Below are 20,577 nucleotides of genomic sequence, written 5' to 3'. Positions count from 1 at the left end.
AGGACATAGTTTTGGGGAACTAGGACATAGGTTTGGGGAACTAGGACATAGGTTTGGGGAACTAGGACATTATAGTTTGGGGAACTAGGACATTATAGTTTGGGGAACTAGGGCATTATAGTTTGGGGAACTAGGGCATTATAGTTTGGGGAACTAGGGCATTATAGTTTGGGGAACTAGGGCATTATAGTTTGGGGAACTAGGGCATTATAGTTTGGGGAACTAGGGCATTATAGTTTGGGGAACTAGGGCATTATAGTTTGGGGAACTAGGGCATTATAGTTTGGGGAACTAGGGCATTATAGTTTGGGGAACTAGGGCATTATAGTTTGGGGAACTAGGGCATTATAGTTTGGGGAACTAGGGCATTATAGTTTGGGGAACTAGGGTATTATAGTTTGGGGAACTAGGGCATTATAGTTTGGGGAACTAGGGCATTATAGTTTGGGGAACTAGGGCATTATAGTTTGGGGAACTAGGGCATTATAGTTTGGGGAACTAGGGCATTATAGTTTGGGGAACTAGGGCATTATAGTTTGGGGAACTAGGACATTGTTTTGGGGAACTAGGACATTGTTTTGGGGAACTAGGACATTGTTTTGGGGAACTAGGACATTGTTTTGGGGAACTAGGACATTGTTTTGGGGAACTAGGACATTGTTTTGGGGAACTAGGACATTGTTTTGGGGAACTACAACATTATAGTTTTTTGTTTTAACTTTTTGATAGATATGGAAAACTCTGGAAACTGCAGAGAGATCTCTCCTGGAAATGATTACTGCTAAAGATTATGATGTTTCTTCCATTTTTGACGAAGATAACACCCGAAGTGTTCTTAAACAGCCGGAAGCTGTTGCAATAAAACTGCGAGCTGACAGACAAGAGACTGAGGATTTTTACCTTAATGTAAAAAGAGTTAATATTAATTTACCTCTCAGTTTGTTTTTTAATAATATTTTTATCCCATAATTTTTCATTAGAAATTCCGCGAATACACTTTGGGTAGCAATTTAATAGCTCGCCTTCAAGCCAAACAGGGCATGATGAGAAAAGCTCTTGGGTCTGAAGATGAAGATTCCCTTTCGCAGACTTCGTCAGTTGGATCTTCTCCACATCCCGCAACTAGGCCTCATTCATTGCCCCAGAAAATACGAAAGAAGCGAATTGGAAGAACCCCCATGGTTGGACAGCCTAAATTATTTGGTGGGAGTCTGGAAGAATACTTGGAATCTACTGGTCAAGAAATACCATTACTCATTCACAGCTGCATACGCATAATTAACCTTTATGGTACTATAGCTACATCATTTCATTTTATCGTTAAAAAATGTTTAAATTAACTTTATCTTTCAAAAATCAGGTCTGCACCATCAAGGAATTTTTAGAGTTTCAGGCTCGCAAGTTGAGATTAATAATTTTAAAGAATCGTTCGAGAGAGGTAAGTTTAGTTAATGGAAGAGTTTTTGTACCGAAGGTTTTATATTGTTATTTTCATAATTGAAGGAGATGACCCTCTAGCTGACATGACAGATGCCAGTGACATCAATTCAGTTGCTGGAGTGCTCAAGCTTTATTTGCGCGAATTGCGTGAACCTCTATTTCCAATTTATTATTTTGAACTTCTGATGGAAGTTAGCCGTAAGTGTACTGAATATCCAGTTCTATTATATATCTTGCTAATATATATTTATTTTTAGAACTTGACTCTAAACACGAATTCATCGGTAGAGTCAGAGATTTGGTGGTAAATCTTCCAAGACCAGTTGTAGTGGTGTTAAGATATCTATTTGCATTTTTAAATCAGTAAGTTTTGATTTTAGGTATAAGTTATTTATAGAACTTTGTAGTTTAAATTGAATATCATTTATAGTTTGTCAGAGTTCAGTGATGAGAATATGATGGATCCGTACAATTTAGCCATTTGCTTTGGACCGACCCTTTTGCCCATTCCTGAAGACAAAGACCAAGTTCAGTACCAGAACTTGGTCAATGAGCTTATCAAGAACCTGATCATTTATCAAGAAGAGATATTCCCCAATGATGGCGGGATTATCTATGAAAAATACATTAGCACTAATGTTCCTGATGAAAAGTGTGTTAATTTAATGTTAAATGTTACGGAGCAGCAATTGGTAGCATTCATAATTAAATTTACTTTTCTAATAGCGATGTCGGTGAATCTCCCCCTGATCAAGGACCAGATCAAGTTGATGATTCAGAGGCTGAAAATGTTCCTAGTGAAGATGGTAAATGGACATGTTTTTTTTTAGTTTTACAACATTAGAGAAATGAGGTGGTGTTTTTATGCCCCTTTTTAACTACATATTTTATTGTCTATTAGTGCATGCTATATCCAGAATTAATTGTGATAATCTAAAAACCCAGGTTTTTTTTTTGGTTGAATTACTGAAATTCCTTTTTATGTTTGTGATAATTTTGAAGATGCTGTTTTTCCTGAACCTGATATTGCACTGAACCTTTTTGGCAGTGAGTTTTTTGTTTATAGTTTCCTCCTTCTTTTTGTAATTCCCTCTTGATTTGTATTTATTATTTGGTTGAATTTTAGTGTTTGATTTTCAAACTTATATCTTTTAATTGAACACAGAGGCTGAAATTCTAGAGGCAGTTGCTCAATTTGACTTCAAAGCTCGCTCCGATCGTGAACTCTCTTTCCATAAAGGAGATACCCTTACCTTGTATACCCAAGTATCAAATGATTGGTGGAAAGGAAACTTTAATGGACGCGATGGTCTTATTCCGGACAAATATATCCTCCTTAAAATTAGGTAGGTTGTCTTGAAATGCTTTTCCCCCAAGTACATCCTTAAGATATATACTTTTTTTCTAGGGATGAGGATAAAGATAAAATAAGTACAGACAGTGGAGGTGGAGGAGTGGAAAGAAGGCGCACTAGTAGTAGCAGCGATTCCTTATCAGGAATCAGTCCTAGTCCTCGCATTCATTCTTCATCTGAATTTATTATGGAAGAAAGTTGCAGTTCACGTGATGGGGATGTTTCGCTGCTCGATGTCTCCACCAATTCCGTTCCGTGTTCTCAATTGGGTTCCCCTCGAGATCTGAAGGGTAGGAGGAGAAGCTTAAGTCCCTCATCTCTTAATGGCTTGAAGCCATTAGTTTCTCCAGGGTGGGATATTAGGAAATTAAGACCTTGTCTCAGTGCTGATGAATCTGCTGTTGATGGCCGCATTGACGAAGGCTCAAAGAAGCCAAAAGATCTTAAGAATGTACATGATGATAGTGGAACCGAATGCGCTGATCACATTAGTAGTACAGGTACTAGTTTGAGTGATTTGAACTTGAGGGATTTGTCAGCTTACGATCCTGCCGACGAACATTCGAATCAAGAGTTGGCAAAAGATCTGAATAGCACATTAGCTAAGGTCTATACAAGCATCAGTACCATAGAAAAGGAGAAAGAACTAGAGAGACAGCTGCAAAAGAGAAGGGAACTGATAGATGAACATGATGAAACCATATTAGAAACTAAAAGTGTCAAAAAAACTATGGCTTCCTTAAGACCGTCCTGCAAGGACACACCAGATTTAGTTATGGACTTACCGGTAAACCCTTCTAGTCCCACATCTTCCACATCTAGCGGTGGAGGTGGTTTGGGTGAATCTCCACCTAAAGAACTGGGAAGCAATCAAGACAAAATAATAGACAATCAAGTGGGAGTTGTGAAAAAGTTATCTAGGACTGCTTCTCAAACCTCCGAATCTTGTATTGGAGGTAGTTTGAGTGAACTTACTACCGCCGAAAGATTTGCTCTGTCAAATCAGTGTACAATGAAGAAAGGAACCATGTCCCGCAGCCAAACTGTCGGAACAAATTCGTCTTCCCCTTTATTGGTCAATTCAATTGGAGGTCAGACCCTGACAGATGCCCAGACTCAAACATTTCCCACTGTGCGACGGAGCGCCAGTACCAATGTTGATATGTCCCCCCAAAACGCCCCTCTCGAAACAGAAATAGATTCACCTCCGCAACAATTACTTCTTCCAGAACATAAAAGAAACAGCTCTGGTAAAAACCCACCAGAAATTCCCGAAAAACCAGGTATTAAGAGTAAAACAACGATGGTAGATGGTGAAACCATACGGAAAGACATTGTTGGATCTCACTTGACTAAACCCCAGGTCAAGGTAAAACCACCAGTGATGAAAAAGCCCACGAATTACATTCCATCACCGGAAGTGCAGAGACGTTCTCAGGGAGAGTACAAGCAGACATCATGCTAATATATTTTCGTTTGTGTATGTTATGGTAGGCGGAAACTGTCCCAACGCCAATAGCCTTGATGTTTTTTGGTATAAAGGGCGATAGATACCCTTTTCAACGCCATGTAATATAAGGACATCTTAAATGTGTTTATTATTTTTCTCAAATGTTTCGTTTCAACTGAGGTGCTTGAGAGAATGTGAAAGTAGTAAACAGTTTTACTCCCATAATTGTTTTCCCAAAAAGAAAGTATAGTATTAGAATGATTTTTATTTTAAATAAATCGAAATACTTGAATAGGTTTGTAAAAATATTTTGAGATGGATTTAAATTTTTTAGTTTGAAAGGATAATTTGAAGTGAGACGAAATGTAGTCGAGTTTCATTTTTGTAAGATATTAGGAGCATTTTAAATTCCCCAGAATAGCATTTTTAGATTTGTATAATATAAAAGTTATCAGATTATGTAAAATATTTTTTAACTTTCATTTTTATTAGCTAGGTTGTAAAATGTTTTGAAATATAGCCCAATGTCCCTCAATATAACCAGTGAATTTATTAGACACCCAACCCAATCATAGGCTGTCGATTTTTATTTCCAACTTCAATTTATTCTATAATAACGTATAAAGCTATTATTGCACAATAAAGACAGATCTAAAATTATTAGCACATATGCTGAAAAAGTAATTTTATCCAGTGAATTTAAACTTTTCCAAGTCTAAAATAATCTTAGACCTGTGGGTAAAACCTTTAAACTTAAATCTTCCATGTTAATGTGTGATGCCAACAACTAACTACATTGGTCCCATTTCTCGTTATTTCTAGCATTTTTTAAAAGTAATCAGTGCCAGTTTTTTAATTTTGAACGTGTTTTCCTTGAAATGGGTACCAAGACTCGTTTAAATTAAAATCAAAAAGTTAACCCATTTCACATATCCACAATTGAAACATAACATAATACGAAAGAGTGCCTTCTAATTTAACTCTCCGATGAAGACAAGCTATGATATTCCTTCCCTTCCCCATTGGTCTTTACTAAAACTAAATGCCAAAGTTAATTCTGGGAAAAGGCCTTATTCGAAATTTCTGGATGTATAACTTCCAAAATGTTTTAGTCTATATGTATAAACTATAAAACGTTTCATTCTTATATTTTTTTCTCGTAAAATCGTACTACTTCTACAAATTTTTAAACGTTGGTAATTTTATTTTTGTCCATGTGTGTTATTAATGCAAAATACAACCGGTAACTGAAAAGGTGAAGCGCAGATTAAAGAAAAATATTTCTAGTCTTAAAAACCTTTGAAAAGAAAATGAATGTAATTATTTTGTAATTCATAAAATTAAAATGGTTTCCGAGAATAATTTGATTCTAGAACCTTTTCTTTAAGGTTTATTGTTTTCAGAGATTTATTTTAAAAATCAAGGATGTATTATCATTTAAGAAGATGGTGTAACATTTTTTCTTAAATATTTATTATTTTTCATTGAAAATACAATATTTGTTTTGTAGATTTTCCCACTCAGATATTTTCTTTGGTCTTCTCAATAAAGGGTCTCTTCTCTTCATATTCTTCCAAAGAAATGAATCCAAATTCATTGGAAAGTGAGTGTTTGAGATACAATGGTAGCATACCTATGGCTATATACCCTTCTGCCCATGGTTTAGTAGCGATTAATTGAGGATTTTCGGTCAACTTTTCGTTAATTTCGATTAAATTTCCTTTAATCCCGCTTTTTACTTGATATTTCACGCCATCCTCGCAATCGATTGTGCAAAGGGCGGTACCAACTTGTAATTTTGGGGAGCCTCTCTTCTTTTTCCCGGACAAATAGCCAATGGTAACTTCGTAATTGACTTTGACGACCGTTTTGTTTTCTGATATAATTGGGTGATTAGGAGGAAGGACAAATAAACAGATTTTGTTGGAATGAATTAAGACGCATTGATCATTTTCCGCGCTATCACATTGTTCGTTCAATTTAAACTTAGGGACGAAATATCGCTCCGTCATTGATTGGAAGATATTAATGACGCGTTCAATTGGTAAATAATCCGGCAAAGGCTTAGTGTCGACAGCTAGTTCTTGGAACTCGTGTCCGTAAGGTAGTTCTTCGCACATTTTTGATCTAATAGTTTAGAGGAATAAATTATTAATTGTCTAATCCTGAACGCAGCTTTTCACAACGTAATGAAAGGTGAGCAGTTAAAAGGTGACAATCAACTTCAATTTTCAAAGTTGAAAAATAAATATGTAAAGAAGAAAGCGGCAAGTTCCAAGTAAGCCCAAACTGAATGAACAGAAACCTACCTAGCTAGCTATTAAGCAAAATGTCTCAATCTTTTGTAGAACACATCGTCAAACTGTGGATATTTTGAGTCCAGTTGCCATTGAAAATGCTTATTTCATTTGTCACAATGTAGCAGACTGTTTAGCAGCTTGTGGATTCCCATGGGCAGGTTTACAGAAAAAAAGGAAAAGTACTAAAAAGAAAAAGAGAAAGTAAACGCATGGAAGAAATACCAGGGAAATTCAATAGCAGTTCACAAACAATACAACTAAATTAGACTTATTTATAAAAGATATAATTTATAATAATACAAAGGGGAAACAAATCACTCTAAGCTAGATTAAGGCTAGGTTACTGCTTGATCAATGAAACGTTTTTGAATTGTAAAAAATGTGGTTTTGGAAAGATCTTTTTTAAATAAAGATGCAAATACTGAACATTTCATTAAAAATAATATATGCAAAAAATATCATTTAAAATTTGTTCATCGATTAAATTTCATTTGATTGTTCGATTGCGGTTCGGTGAACGGCGCCTTCCGGTGGTCGAACGGTAAAACTACTCGTCTAGTAGTAGCAGAAGCCGCGATCAGAAAGTTTCTCTCACGCCGCTAGCTAGTAGCGAGTCGCTAAATTTTACAATGTCCGACGAAAAGGAAAATGTTGGATTGGTTTCTATTCCCCTTAAAATACAAAACGCAAAGGTTCTGGAGTCCTCCAGTAATCCTCGGGTAAGTACTTAATTCCCTATGATTAGTTTCAATCGTTTTGATTAAATCAAAACCATCGTTTTCGCATTGCATATTGGTTACAGGCCGGCGGCCGGCCATCAACTTTTCTTTGTCCCTTTAGCCTTGGCGTGGCTTCTTTTCACATTACAAACGCGCTTATCTTAAAAAATAAGTTTATATCTCGTATATGTTTAATAGAAAAAAGCTTACCTAGCCCGTTCTGAACGGGTATTCATACGAATGAAGCCGTTCAAATTAAAAAAACTGCATTTTGACGCGTTTCCAAAATGACAAATATTGTTAACGAGAGCATGGACGAATAACCCATGACGAGACTCGAGAGTGAGGTTTTCGCGATTGAAAGAAAGCCTAGCTAACTAGACAGTTTATCTTATCTGAAGATAAAATATGCTTATTTTATTTTGGTTTTTGCACAATTTGTAAGATGTTATATTAAAACAAAATAATATTAATGAAATAATTGCGGAACAAATAGAAATAAAATAAAATGTTTTAGAAGAAAAATATGTAAAAAGCCCAGGATTATTTCTAAACAACAAATTGAAGAAAATTATTTAAAAAAAAGTGGCAAAAAAGCGCGTGGGAAGGATGAAAGTTTAATATTAGAATATGAAATCTCGTGTTAATTTTCCATTCCCTTTCCTCTTAATATAAACTAAATTGCGACACTAAAAGTAAAGTTTTTGGTAATATTTTAACTTTGGCATATCACGTGTTTTGTGGAAAGCCTCGGTACGAGAAGGGGGATTTCATGGAACCGAATTTTTGCCAAATATTCGGCATAAATTGAGCAATTGTTAGAATTAATGACAATGTGACTTTTCATCAAATGTCGCTACGAATTTAACAACATGTACAAAAAGATATTTAAAATGAGCCCTATCCAAAAAAATATCATTATGATGGAAAAAGCTATAGGCCAATCGCGTAGAAACGTTTCTCTTAAAAAGGGAAGACCGGTTCTTGAATAGTAAATGTCGCGTTAACTCTTAATTGGCAGTTACTATAAGGCTAGGGATTCTTTCGGGATGGGGATGCTGCTATTTCTATTTCCGTGTCGCGTGACTGCACTGTCACGTATCCTCTGTCACAAATACTCAATAGGACCACCCCCCCCCCTTTTTTTTAAATAATCTTGTCACGCTCTTCAGTGACCCGTTTCGAAGTTTATAAATAAGCGTAGGGCGTTAACAACGCAATCAATACCCTTCAACCAATAATAGGCTCCGAAGTACCACGGTACATGTATTTATCGGGTGAAAAAAGTTTACTTTTCACATAATCAACTACTCTTTGGATAAAATGAAAAAAAGTCAAACCCGTTAACGGCTAATTAGATAGAGCTATTAATAGAATTGTTCCTTTCTTCCAGTAGCTTAAAAAGTAAGATAATCTGAAAGAGCGTATTTCGAGAGCGTTTTTTTATAAATTTTTATTTTGTTAATGCAATCAGTTACAGTTGATGTGTTTCGAAACTATGGTACTTTTAGTGGAGAGGTCAATTCGTCATTCCATTTTTTTTACCCCACTGACAGACACGCATTGTTCGTCACAGGCCTAAAATTTCTCGTTATTGTCGGAAGATTGAAAGCTCTCATGGCCATTTATATTTGTCGCGATGTAAAAAATATATATATTTATACGAATACGAAGCAACTCCGTACTGCAAACTTATAATCTTACCACCTTAGTTTGAAAATAACGGAGTTGCACCGAACTCATACGCTAAATAAGCTCCTACATTTATGTCGATTTCGTAACGCGTTCGTTTTTTGGACTATTTACGCGAAATAACGCGGAAATGATAAAGCTAAACTAAAAACCCTTCAAATTGGGCCGAATTGTCGTCGTTATTAGTCCAAATATATTTCACCGGTAATGGTAGAAGCCTATATAGAGTTTTTTGGGCCCATTTGAAACGCAGCGTCGCTATGACTAACCCCGTATTTAGTCGAATCCCCTCTCGGCTTCCGCTACAAAATTTCGATAGATATTGATTTATGGGCCATCACTACAAACCGTAAATTCCCCGCCCAGCTCGCTTTTAATACGAAAACGTGTAGTCGCCGACTCTATCAATATGCTTAAACGATTTCGATTCATTTTCGCGCTCCCGTTTTCCCTCGAATTTATAACAGTTAATATATTGAGAACCAGTTTTCGACGAATAACGGGAAAAAATTTTCTTCATCGTACTATTTTTTTTTTCTTTAGACTGGAATAAAATTCAGTCGTGGATTCGAACACGAAACATACGGCACTAAAAATATTTTCGCCTTTTTATTAATTTTTTTCACTATTTAATTTATTATTATTTCAGTATATTTATATTTTTTGTTTGCTAAATTTAACGTTTCCGTAATGGAATTAAAGAGATGGAATTAATTAACAGGAATCGTTGAAAGATAAGATGTCCACTTTGAGTGTTGAACAAGACGAGGAAGCAGCCAGGATTCACAGAACTCAGTTATCCCCCAAACCCAAACGTCAGGTACCGACGTTATCATTTTTGGTTCTGCTTTTTCGTTAACCCCTTTTTCTCTGGATAGCGACTAACTATCATTAGGTGTTTTTTTTATCCTTTCCGACCAGTTTATTTGTTTGCTAAAACCGGGAGAAACCCATCGTTAGGCCTAGTGTACTCGGTTTCCATGGGGGATCCTATTATTAAGTTTCGTGTAAGAAACGCGAAAATCGCGCTCAAAAATTTAATAACTTCTACAAAGTCCCTATAGATGTCGCTAGTGCATCGTACGCCTGGCGTCTTTTAAAAACTATTCAAAATTTTAAATCATTATTATATCGTCTATTATGAATGAAATGTTTCAGTAAATTAATTCAGATTATCACTTTGGGTATTTTAAAGAATGGTCTAATAGGTTTCTCCCGGATATTTGCCTTAACACGAACTGCTTTCGGTAATCAACTGGCCTTTTTAGCTATTAATATTTTCCATAAGACGCTAATTTTCGCTAACACCTTTTTTTGCGCTTCCGCAAACCGCTCCTCACATTGTTCAAACTTACGCTTTCCTATTTTTAGAGTGTGTATACATATAAGCCTATTCTCTAATAATAAGCTTACGAGAATAACCCTCCGCTGTCTATATAGAGCGAACCTATAGTGTCATAAGACTAAAGCACTATTTTTGGGTGATGGTCTCCCCTACCCACCAGGGAAATCTTTCGGCGTTGTCTTACGTAACGGTTTTCTTTCTTTCTCGGAAGATGGGGCTCACGCGTATATCCCGTGCTACTCGCGCGTCATAGAATGCATATCCGTTCCCTGTATTGAGTTTTCGCGTCTTACGATGGGGAACCGTACCTCTACATTTTATTTAAGCCTTGGCTTGGAGATATCGCGGTGCCCCCGCTCTAAAGGCTAAACTGGAATTGCATGAACTAAGAATACATTAACGTACCTAGAATCTGTAACTGTAGCTTTAGACCGTCGTGGAAAACCATAATCTAATTTTTTTAATTTATTTCGCGCCGTCAACCAATAAGCATCGCTGTATCTTTTGCCACGCCCTGTCTCTAGCAGAAAGCCAGCATTGGAAAAGACTAGGCCCAAGTGTCTCAGCGTAATCTATGGCCTAAATTAAAACACCTGTTTATTTGGTTATTATTTTTCGTGATCATTTTCATAATTTACTTCTTGTGGCGATGGTTAATTAGGCCTATCGAATAAAGGACATTGCCTCGTTCTTCCGTTAGCCACCGCTAGTCTTAAATGCGGCGCGTCTGCAGGCCGGCCAGAAATATGGGCTAGCCTCCAAAACCAAAAATTCGATTAGAAGTCGATAAAGCTAACTTCTTGTACCCAAGTACATTTGATTGAACTACTTAATATGAAACCTTAATGCGTATATTTTCCCAAAACATCATGATAAATTGGCTGATTATTGATATCTTGAAACCTATTTACCAATGCATCCACCAATCTTTTCGATAGACAACCTTTAGACATAAAATAATAAGGATTTCCACTTCGTAGATTTGACCATGGCCGCCATTTTGGGTTTTTTTTTTTCTATATGCGAAAAAGCACTTGTCACGTAATACTGAAATAACTAAAAATATGTTACTCCAAGCACAGATCACCTACCCCAAGAGGGACATGTATCGCTGGTAGCAAAAGTGACATAATTACCAAAAGTGTTTCAATCGGACCTATTTCTTAATGAATGTTACCAAGAATCCTTGATGTTACTTGCGAAATACAAGTTGGGAGGGGAGAAGGGAAAGTAGGCCTTGGGGAGGGAAGGAAGTGAAAACCAACAATTAACGCCTCCTAGTGAGAAATGGAGGAACTAAGTAGCAGTGGTCAAAGTTGGTGTATTTTTTAATTTTTCGTCGTTCTGTGGAGATGCTATCGCCCTCTACCAACGATATAATACCATAGACTAAAAAAATATTCAGAAAGGCGACAATAAATAGTCTTTTATGTGGTCGATCTCGAGTCGAGCATTCATTAAACCTTTAGCATACGAAAGTACATGGATTGTCACACTTTTGGTAATTATGTCACTTTTGCTGGTAGTAATTTCATTTGGTCTATGTCTCTGATGTGATGCGGCATTTTAAGAACGCGCCATCTCACGGCAAGTAGAGTAAGTTTTAAAGGTACAATGACGAGCACGCGTGATCATAAAAAATGTATTGTAGAAGCTTGCTCGCGCCCCACTTTTTTGTTTTTCGTAAAATAATGAATTTTCAGGCGATAATTTCTGTTTGCTGTAAATAACAGCTGCGTCACTTTTGAGACATCTTTTTTCGAGGTTGATGCGAGTCCATCTTGTGGTAGATAGTCTGTGCCCCAACAGGCATTGAGTATTATCAAATTGCTGAATTAATTTTTGTAGAGTGTTAAACGAAGTCTTTCGTAGTCGATTAGTTAAGAACCTTAACGTAATTGGGAAAACTGTTAATGGACTATCCGGTCGTTCCTGTTATTTCGTCATAATTCATTACGCGTTTCTGTTTTGGTAAAAGGGGGCGGAAGGGATAGGCTCGCCAAAGTTTTTCGGGGTTACGTAAAGTTGAAAAGAAAAGTGTCTCCCTCGTGCGTAAACCTCATTATTCTTGGTAATTAAAGAGTCGGCTTCCATAGTAGTCGTACGGAAACATCTTTTCCACCCACCCTCCCGTTTACACGTATGCCAACCAAAGACTGTTTTGGAATTCCTGACTGTAATTCCTCATCACGCCCATACACTGTCTTCATGGAACTTTCCCGAAATTTCTTATTATCGGACACGTATCCCGAGCTAGGACGAGCCGTTTCTTTTAGACCCTATCTCGATTTAATTTATCGGATGAAGTATCGAAAATCATACCTCTTCGGAAAAAGTCCCATCTTTGGCGCGGTGGTTAGCGTCCCTAGCTCTGGCGCGATTTCGCTTTCGGAACTGAATCCGAACGTATTGGGTACGCGTCTCTTATCCGAGACAAGCATCCTCCTTTAGTTTATATAAAAGTATTTTATCTTTATGACCCAAAGTGGATAATAGTTCTATTCGTTTATTGGCCCTGGGGTGGCTATATCCCCTTATAAAAATACTCGCGTCTTATCCGGTTCGGCAGCCCTTCTTCTTGGCAAAGGGCAGCCGAAGCCTCTTCTTGGTGGGGTTAAAGTTCGGCTCTTTTTCTCGGGGCGCGCTGGAGAACGTCGAAGAGATAAGATATAGCGAGAACTCTGTGATATCTGCCGGCCTCGAGCGTCAGATTGTACAGTTTTCCCTCCCTACCCCGTCTATAGCCTCGATATCATTTATATTTTGTTCTTCTTAATTTGAGCCCCGTGTTTATGTATCCGATGTCTAGTGGCCCTAAAAGTTTGCGAGTTATTTCGCGTCGCGCTCGTTTGGAGGAGCGTCTAGAAACGCGATGCGAGACGGACCTAACAGGGAATCCTTGCAATACCGATTCCTTTTCCATTTACGTCAATCCCTTGGACGAGTTGTCATTAGCTAGCTCTAAGCCGCTCTCGTTCCCCGCTACTAGTACTAGTAGTAGTAGTAGTTGCGGTAGCAGTACCACCTCGAATTCCGGTACTACGATCGCTATGGAGAAGGCGAAGAAGAAAGGCTTTATGGACTTATTGCGTCGGAAAAGCGCCGACTACCAGGAGTTGTTGCTCTTCAGAGACGGGCGAAGGGGTTCGTTCGGGCCCTTTGGCAGCTCGGCGGCGCCCCGGACGCCCCCTCCGTCACCCGTGGTCATCAACAAGGCGTCTGGACCGCTCAAAGCCCCTTCCGAAGCCGCCTCCCTTCTGTCCGGAGACGAGGACCACGCGACGGCCGACGACCAACACCATGAGTCCCCGGGTCTGGAATACACCGAAATTAGAATCCCAGTGCCTCAGATACCGCCTCCGCCGCCACCCGCGTCCGTCGGAGGAGGTAGTTCCGCCCCGAAACCCAAAATGCGCGTTTCGTTCGATGACAGTGCCCGACAAGCCGACGATTCGGAGTCCGATGTCTTTTTGGACTTGGACTTGGTCGAAATCGACAAAGAGGATACCTTGGAACACCGGAAAACGAAGGTATGGGCCGGACCCCGCACCCCTTTGATTGCTTTTTTATTGAATTATTACGTTGTAGTTGCGAACCGAAACTTTTGGGGGATTCTAATCAGGAGTATCAATGGTGTCTAACTATATTCCATACGTGTGTCAGTCAGTCGAAATAATTACCGATAGCTGTATGTAGAGACTTCTGGCGACAAAAATTGGCAACTTAAAAGCGCTTGGACGCCGTTCCCTGCGCGCGCTCATTAAGTTTCATAACTTACAAAAGAGACTACCCGAGGTGTTTATCTCCCCATTTCGTTCAAACTCGGTAAGTAGACTTTCGTGTAAATTGAAAATCGCTTAAAGGGTGGACAAGAATGGGCTTTCGTTTTGCCATGGCAACCGAAAATGTTTTTGACCGCTTAACCCTGATTTTCTCTACGGAAATTAACATGGGAAAATCGAAGATTTATCCAAAATTTTGTTTAATTAATGTGTAAATTGTGGTAAATACATTAAATGGGTAAATATACTTAAATTGTGGTAAATACCTGTCAATTTGGGTAAATACACATTATATTAGTAAATTGTGGTAAATACACATTATATTAGTAAATTGTGGTAAATACACATTATATTAGTAAATTGTGGTAAATACACATTATATTAGTAAATTGTGGTAAATACACATTATATTAGTAAATTGTGGTAAATACACATTATATTAGTAAATTGTGGTAAATACACATTATATTAGTAAATTGTGGTAAATACACATTATATTAGTAAATTGTGGTAAATACACATTATATTAGTAAATTGTGGTAAATACACATTATATTAGTAAATTGTGGTAAATACACATTATATTAGTAAATTGTGGTAAATAAACATTATATTAGTAAATTGTGGTAAATACACATTATATTAGTAAATTGTGGTAAATACACATTATATTAGTAAATTGTCGTAAATACACATTAAATGGGTAAATTTGGGATGTGTAAATTTGTTTAAATATGAGTAAGTTTAAATATTGGTAAATACACGTTAATTTCCGTAGATGAAATCAGGTTTTAAGTTGTCAAAAACAGTTTCGGTTGCCATGGCAAAAGGAAATTACATGCTTGTCCGCCCTTTTATCGATTATCAAGTTACACGAAGACTTACGATCCGAGTTTGAACGAAATCGAAGATAAATACTTCGGGTAGTCTCTAGTCTCCTTGTCCACCAAAAATTTCTGATCATTCCAGAAATGACGTTCAGAAACCGGAAGACTGACACACTTATGTAAAATATAATTATCAATTTATAGTAGCGTATATTCAGGATATTTTAGGTAGTTGAACTGACGTTTTTTTTTTGCTAATGGGTGGGCTGGTGGAAATTACAATGAAGTGAAAATTCCGCTACTATGAGGAAATGAATTTTTTGCCCCGGGCCGATTTTTCTGTCAAGTCTATTAGTTTGAACCGCGTTTCAAATTTCGCCGTAATTTGAAACCAGACACACGCGGTAAATCTTAATAGTAATATCAGTAAAGAAATGATAAAAATAGTCTCCTCCATCAAGGCGCCGAATTCATCCTCGCTGCAACAACGCGTGATTTGTTCGTACGCACTTGACCTCAGCCTGACCCACCTGGCAGTCTTCTTAAGGATCGCGAAAGGAGTGTACAGCCATAATCGAAAGTTATTCGCTTATCAGCGAGGTCGTAACGAACGAAAAACAACTTTTTCTTTTTATTAAAGTCAATTTTTCCATCGTTTATTCGTGGAGTGACTAACAAGGAGACATCCCGAAGTGTAACACACCGATTTTGTTCAAACTCGGGGGATTGGTAGACGTTCATGTATGATGAAAAATCCTAAAGGGAATTTATTCAATGGGCAACCGTTTTGCCATGGCAACGAAAAATGTTTTTGACAACAAAAAATGGAAATTTTCCTATTGAAAATAACATGGGATTCTGAACGATTCCTAGGCGCCCCCCCCCCCCCCCCTGTGAAAATTTTTAACAAATTTAAAAATTTCGAAAATTACAAAAATAGAAAAAATAGATATTAATTGACAAAAAAAAACATCAAAACTGATCAACTTTTGATCAATTTGAGGTCAAAATCCCATGTTATTTTCAATGGAAAAATTTAATATTTTGTGTTGTCAAAAACATTTTTCGTTGCCATGGCAAAACGGTTGCCCATTGAATAAATTCCCTTCAGGATTTTTCATGATACACGAAGGTCTACCAATCCCCCGAGTTTGAACAAAATCGGTGGGTTACACTTCGGGATGTCTCCTTGTAAGTGACGTTTGTTGGACGAAATCTGGGCGGGTTTTTCAATTTTCAGCGGTAGTGATACGATGAGATTTTGATAAGTTCTTCGACCCTTTTTAGACGCGCTGTCAAGCTCCTCGACACTTTACTCGATTTAATCGGATTCCCCTTGGCGCCTGTTGCTTCCAGTCAACACATCCCTTCTTACTCCGCGTAGATAGTATTTATTTATACTTATCGAGAATGACTACCCCTTCTCAAACACCCCCTAAGGCTCCAAGAATAAACTCCTCCCCCTTTAAAAAAAATCAAATCAGCACGGTATCTTATTGGTTCCTTCATCTGACGCGTTTTGAAGCGCGCAGGGTTGCCAGTTCCTGAAACTCAAATTATCGTACCACAGCCAAAAAAATTATCGCTCTCAGAAAAAATTATCGTATGCCTGAAAACAGGCGGTAGATTTAAATTGTGTGTGAAATAGTAATGTTAAACTTGTGAAATAATTTTTTTTTAATAACCGATTGAAATCTTGTGTTTAAAAATCTCAGTTTATACTGGTTTTCAGCCAATTAAAAAAATTATCGTACATTATCGTACTCGTGAGCTGAATTATCGAAAATTGCGTACTATATAGTACGTCATTTAAAATATCTTACGTCTCAAAAATTATCTCGAATTTATCGACTTTACCGATAATTATCGTACGTCTGGCAACTCTGGAAGCGCGTGACGCTGCCGTTAAACCTTTCCCCCTTTTTTCGTGCGGGTGGGGGAATTCGACCATGGCGTCGGCGGATTATCCCAGCGTATAGTAATCCTGCTAAAGTATAAATACATCAATGCTTGGTCAAAGTACGTGATTGGGGAGACGTGGGGGCACTCCACCGGCCTAATTCTCGCTCGTATCGAAGTAATCGTGTATCGACTGTCGAACGTATAGGAAATCTAGAAATTTAGCCCCTTCTGGTCCTACACGAACTAGTTCCGAATGCAACCGCAGCCCTGTTTGTTTTAGGCCTGGTTTCGTTATGTAAAACGCCCTGTTCGTCGATTACTTTTATTGGCGGCGGCGAATTCTTTGATACGTAATAATGTTTGTTTCTTTCCTCGTAAATTAGCCCGACAATTTACGTCAGGAAAGTGTTATTGAAGGGATTTCGCGTCGCGATAGCGCTAATATTATTTTTATCTATGGACTGATTATATATTAATGTGTATATTGGAATAAAAGTGTGAAACTGATAAGATTAGTGTTAATCGCGGTTTTACGCGACTTTTACAAACTCGCTGACCGTTCTGTTTACCTTTTACGACCTCCTGTTATGTTTATTTTAATTTTCTAACTTGTTTCGTCGATAGTTAGTTCCGACCGAGATAGATGGCGCCAGAGTCTTCGTCAGGGAAAATGAATTCGATTTTTCCCAAAGCCGTCGTATTCCGGGGCTGGAAAAAAAGAGTATCTATTTCGGTGTTGATTAATATTTCCTTTATGATAAACAGTAATGCAATGTAGGGGGATAGAGGAAATCATTTCGTATAGGAAAGATATTGAAGAATTTTGTGTTGTTAGGGAAATGCAATACTTTTATAGTAATATTTTTATCGTGCTTTTCGAGCTACGATATTGAACAATACGCCAGTAGCGTAGCGACAAATTAGTCAAGGGGGGGGGGGGTAAAATTTACTACACTCAAAGCTACGCCCGAAGGGTGGTTAACATAGATAAACAAACTTTATATTATTTTAACGTTGAATAATTTTCATAGAATTATTTATATTAATATTATAATATAAATTCCTCTTTTTTTCGGTTTTGGACAAACAATAGGAAGGTTGAGGCACGCCTCAAGAGCACGTAGAGGGAACTCGTAGGTGTGTAGATGGAGCAGAATAAAGCTACTTCTACACTCGGCTACATGGTTACCTTGCGAGTTCAAATCCTAATAATAATTATTTAAAATATGATCTTTAAAAGCCAAGTTATTTTTTGGCATAATTTAGTTAAAATAAATCTATAGTTTCGTTATTTGTCCTTTTTTCAAAAATCTGAACGAAGAGTAATTATTAATATTAATTAATTATTGTTCAGAATCTCTAAGTAGCTTTTTCACCCCAATTATTATTCAGCATCTGAAAAGTATCTTTTTCCACAACTTTTTTCGGAGTTTGAAAAATATATTTCCCACGACTTTTTTCAGAGTCTGAAAAATTATTTTTTTAGAATTTGAGATTTAATTAGGGAAAGGTAGTTTTCACAATAATAACAAAGTAAAAACAGTATCAAAATCTTTGAAAATAAAAACGATATGTAAAAAATTAAGATCTTAATTTTCTAATTTGGTCGAAAACAACGCGATGAGTTTCCATTATTATTTTTACTACTGACTAGAGATTGCGCCCTATACGTGAAAATTAATTCTTTGACCAGATAAATTACCGGAACCCGTGCTGCCCGGAGGGGGGGGGGGGGGTATTGCTATCTCCAGTAGTTACTAGCTTTTAGGGACCGGAAATTTTGCAAAGTAATTTTAGAAATCGAACGGATTTTGAGGTTTCGGAGCGCATTTTTCGTGTTGATCTCAGATATGCCCCGATTTCATATTTCTACAGGGTTGCCACACGTCAAGGAAAGTCGGGGAATTTAAAAATGGGTCCTAAAGTCGGGGACTATGAAAATGGGCCTTAAAGTGAGGAAATTTTAAGAATTTGTAAAAAGTGAGGGAATTTTAAGAATTTGTAAAAAGTGAGGAAATTTTAAGAATTTGTAAAAAGTGAGGGAATTTTAAGAATTTGTAAAAAGTGAGGGAATTTTAAGAATTTGTAAAAAGTGAGGGAATTTTAAGAATTTGTAAAAAGTGAGGGAATTTTAAGAATTTGTAAAAAGTGAGGGAATTTTAAGAATTTGTAAAAAGTGAGGGAATTTTAAGAATTTGTAAAAAGTGAGGGAATTTTAAGAATTTGTAAAAAGTGAGGGAATTTTAAGAATTTGTAAAAAGTGAGGGAATTTTAAGAATTTGTAAAAAGTGAGGGAATTTTAAGAATTTGTAAAAAGTGAGGGAATTTTAAGAATTTGTAAAAAGTGAGGGAATTTTAAGAATTTGTAAAAAGTGAGGGAATTTTAAGAATTTGTAAAAAGTGAGGGAATTTTAAGAATTTGTAAAAAGTGAGGGAATTTTAAGAATTTGTAAAAAGTGAGGGAATTTTAAGAATTTGTAAAAAGTGAGGGAATTTTAAGAATTTGTAAAAAGTGAGGGAATTTTAAGAATTTGTAAAAAGTGAGGGAATTTTAAGAATTTGTAAAAAGTGAGGGAATTTTAAGAATTTGTAAAAAGTGAGGGAATTTTAAGAATTTGTAAAAAGTGAGGGAATTTTAAGAATTTGTAAAAAGTGAGGGAATTTTAAGAATTTGTAAAAAGTGAGGGAATTTTAAGAATTTGTAAAAAGTGAGGGAATTTTAAGAATTTGTAAAAAGTGAGGGAATTTTAAGAATTTGTAAAAAGTGAGGGAATTTTAAGAATTTGTAAAAAGTGAGGGAATTTTAAGAATTTGTAAAAAGTGAGGGAATTTTAAGAATTTGTAAAAAGTGAGGGAATTTTAAGAATTTGTAAAAAGTGAGGGAATTTTAAGAATTTGTAAAAAGTGAGGGAATTTTAAGAATTTGTAAAAAGTGAGGGAATTTTAAGAATTTGTAAAAAGTGAGGGAATTTTAAGAATTTGTAAAAAGTGAGGGAATTTTAAGAATTTGTAAAAAGTGAGGGAATTTTAAGAATTTGTAAAAAGTGAGGGAATTTTAAGAATTTGTAAAAAGTGAGGGAATTTTAAGAATTTGTAAAAAGTGAGGGAATTTTAAGAATTTGTAAAAAGTGAGGGAATTTTAAGAATTTGTAAAAAGTGAGGGAATTTTAAGAATTTGTAAAAAGTGAGGGAATTTTAAGAATTTGTAAAAAGTGAGGGAATTTTAAGAATTTGTAAAAAGTGAGGGAATTTTAAGAATTTGTAAAAAGTGAGGGAATTTTAAGAATTTGTAAAAAGTGAGGGAATTTTAAGAATTTGTAAAAAGTGAGGGAATTTTAAGAATTTGTAAAAAGTGAGGGAATTTTAAGAATTTGTAAAAAGTGAGGGAATTTTAAGAATTTGTAAAAAGTGAGGGAATTTTAAGAATTTGTAAAAAGTGAGGGAATTTTAAGAATTTGTAAAAAGTGAGGGAATTTTAAGAATTTGTAAAAAGTGAGGGAATTTTAAGAATTTGTAAAAAGTGAGGGAATTTTAAGAATTTGTAAAAAGTGAGGGAATTTTAAGAATTTGTAAAAAGTGAGGGAATTTTAAGAATTTGTAAAAAGTGAGGGAATTTTAAGAATTTGTAAAAAGTGAGGGAATTTTAAGAATTTGTAAAAAGTGAGGGAATTTTAAGAATTTGTAAAAAGTGAGGGAATTTTAAGAATTTGTAAAAAGTGAGGGAATTTTAAGAATTTGTAAAAAGTGAGGGAATTTTAAGAATTTG

General features: G+C 36.3%; 3 protein-coding genes across 11 annotated transcripts in view; 2 read left to right on the top strand and 1 right to left on the bottom strand.

Moving 5' to 3' along the window:
• The window catches only part of LOC149941319 (SLIT-ROBO Rho GTPase-activating protein 1-like), a 127,210-nt gene extending 121,604 nt beyond the window's left edge, over positions 1-5,606 (top strand). For 4 of the 5 annotated variants that reach the window (XM_090180207.1, XM_090180203.1, XM_090180205.1 and 1 more), the window contains 10 exons: positions 730-906; positions 981-1,290; positions 1,361-1,438; positions 1,504-1,638; positions 1,698-1,803; positions 1,871-2,092; positions 2,167-2,246; positions 2,443-2,487; positions 2,606-2,786; positions 2,849-5,606. In XM_090180207.1, the coding sequence (XP_090036333.1) occupies positions 730-906; positions 981-1,290; positions 1,361-1,438; positions 1,504-1,638; positions 1,698-1,803; positions 1,871-2,092; positions 2,167-2,246; positions 2,443-2,487; positions 2,606-2,786; positions 2,849-4,259 (2,745 nt within the window). In that variant the 3' untranslated portion in view covers positions 4,260-5,606. The remainder of the gene's footprint in view (positions 1-729; positions 907-980; positions 1,291-1,360; positions 1,439-1,503; positions 1,639-1,697; positions 1,804-1,870; positions 2,093-2,166; positions 2,247-2,442; positions 2,488-2,605; positions 2,787-2,848) is intronic. The other variant, XM_090180204.1, reaches the window with a different exon arrangement.
• Positions 5,607-5,702: 96 nt separating this feature from the next.
• Positions 5,703-20,577, bottom strand: part of LOC149941318 (protein Abitram) — a 38,318-nt gene continuing 23,443 nt past the window's right edge. Inside the window, exons 1-3 of one of the 3 annotated variants that reach the window (XM_090178649.1) lie at positions 12,623-12,731; positions 6,554-6,726; positions 5,703-6,371 (exon numbers count right to left, since the gene is read on the bottom strand). In XM_090178649.1, coding sequence (XP_090034775.1) covers positions 5,765-6,364 — 600 coding nt within the window. In that variant the 5' untranslated portion in view covers positions 6,365-6,371; positions 6,554-6,726; positions 12,623-12,731 and the 3' untranslated portion in view covers positions 5,703-5,764. Of the gene's footprint in view, positions 6,372-6,553; positions 6,727-7,473; positions 7,603-12,622; positions 12,732-20,577 lie in introns of those variants that run through there. The other 2 variants (XM_090178650.1, XM_090178651.1) reach the window with 2 other exon arrangements.
• The window catches only part of LOC149941316 (adenosylhomocysteinase-like 1), a 92,146-nt gene continuing 78,634 nt past the window's right edge, over positions 7,066-20,577 (top strand). The window contains exons 1-2 of one of the 3 annotated variants that reach the window (XM_090178644.1): positions 7,066-7,263; positions 9,677-9,775. In XM_090178644.1, coding sequence (XP_090034770.1) covers positions 7,174-7,263; positions 9,677-9,775 — 189 coding nt within the window. In that variant the 5' untranslated portion in view covers positions 7,066-7,173. Of the gene's footprint in view, positions 7,264-9,676; positions 9,776-13,131; positions 13,831-20,577 lie in introns of those variants that run through there. The other 2 variants (XM_090178646.1, XM_090178641.1) reach the window with 2 other exon arrangements.

Source organism: Leiobunum rupestre, chromosome 6 (assembly GCF_980474605.1).
Source record: "Leiobunum rupestre chromosome 6, qqLeiRupe1.1.hap1, whole genome shotgun sequence".
In the NCBI taxonomy this organism is placed as follows: domain Eukaryota; kingdom Metazoa; phylum Arthropoda; class Arachnida; order Opiliones; family Sclerosomatidae; genus Leiobunum; species Leiobunum rupestre.
The sequence above is the reverse complement of the archived record's forward strand: the minus strand, read 5'-3'. Positions and strand labels throughout refer to the sequence as shown.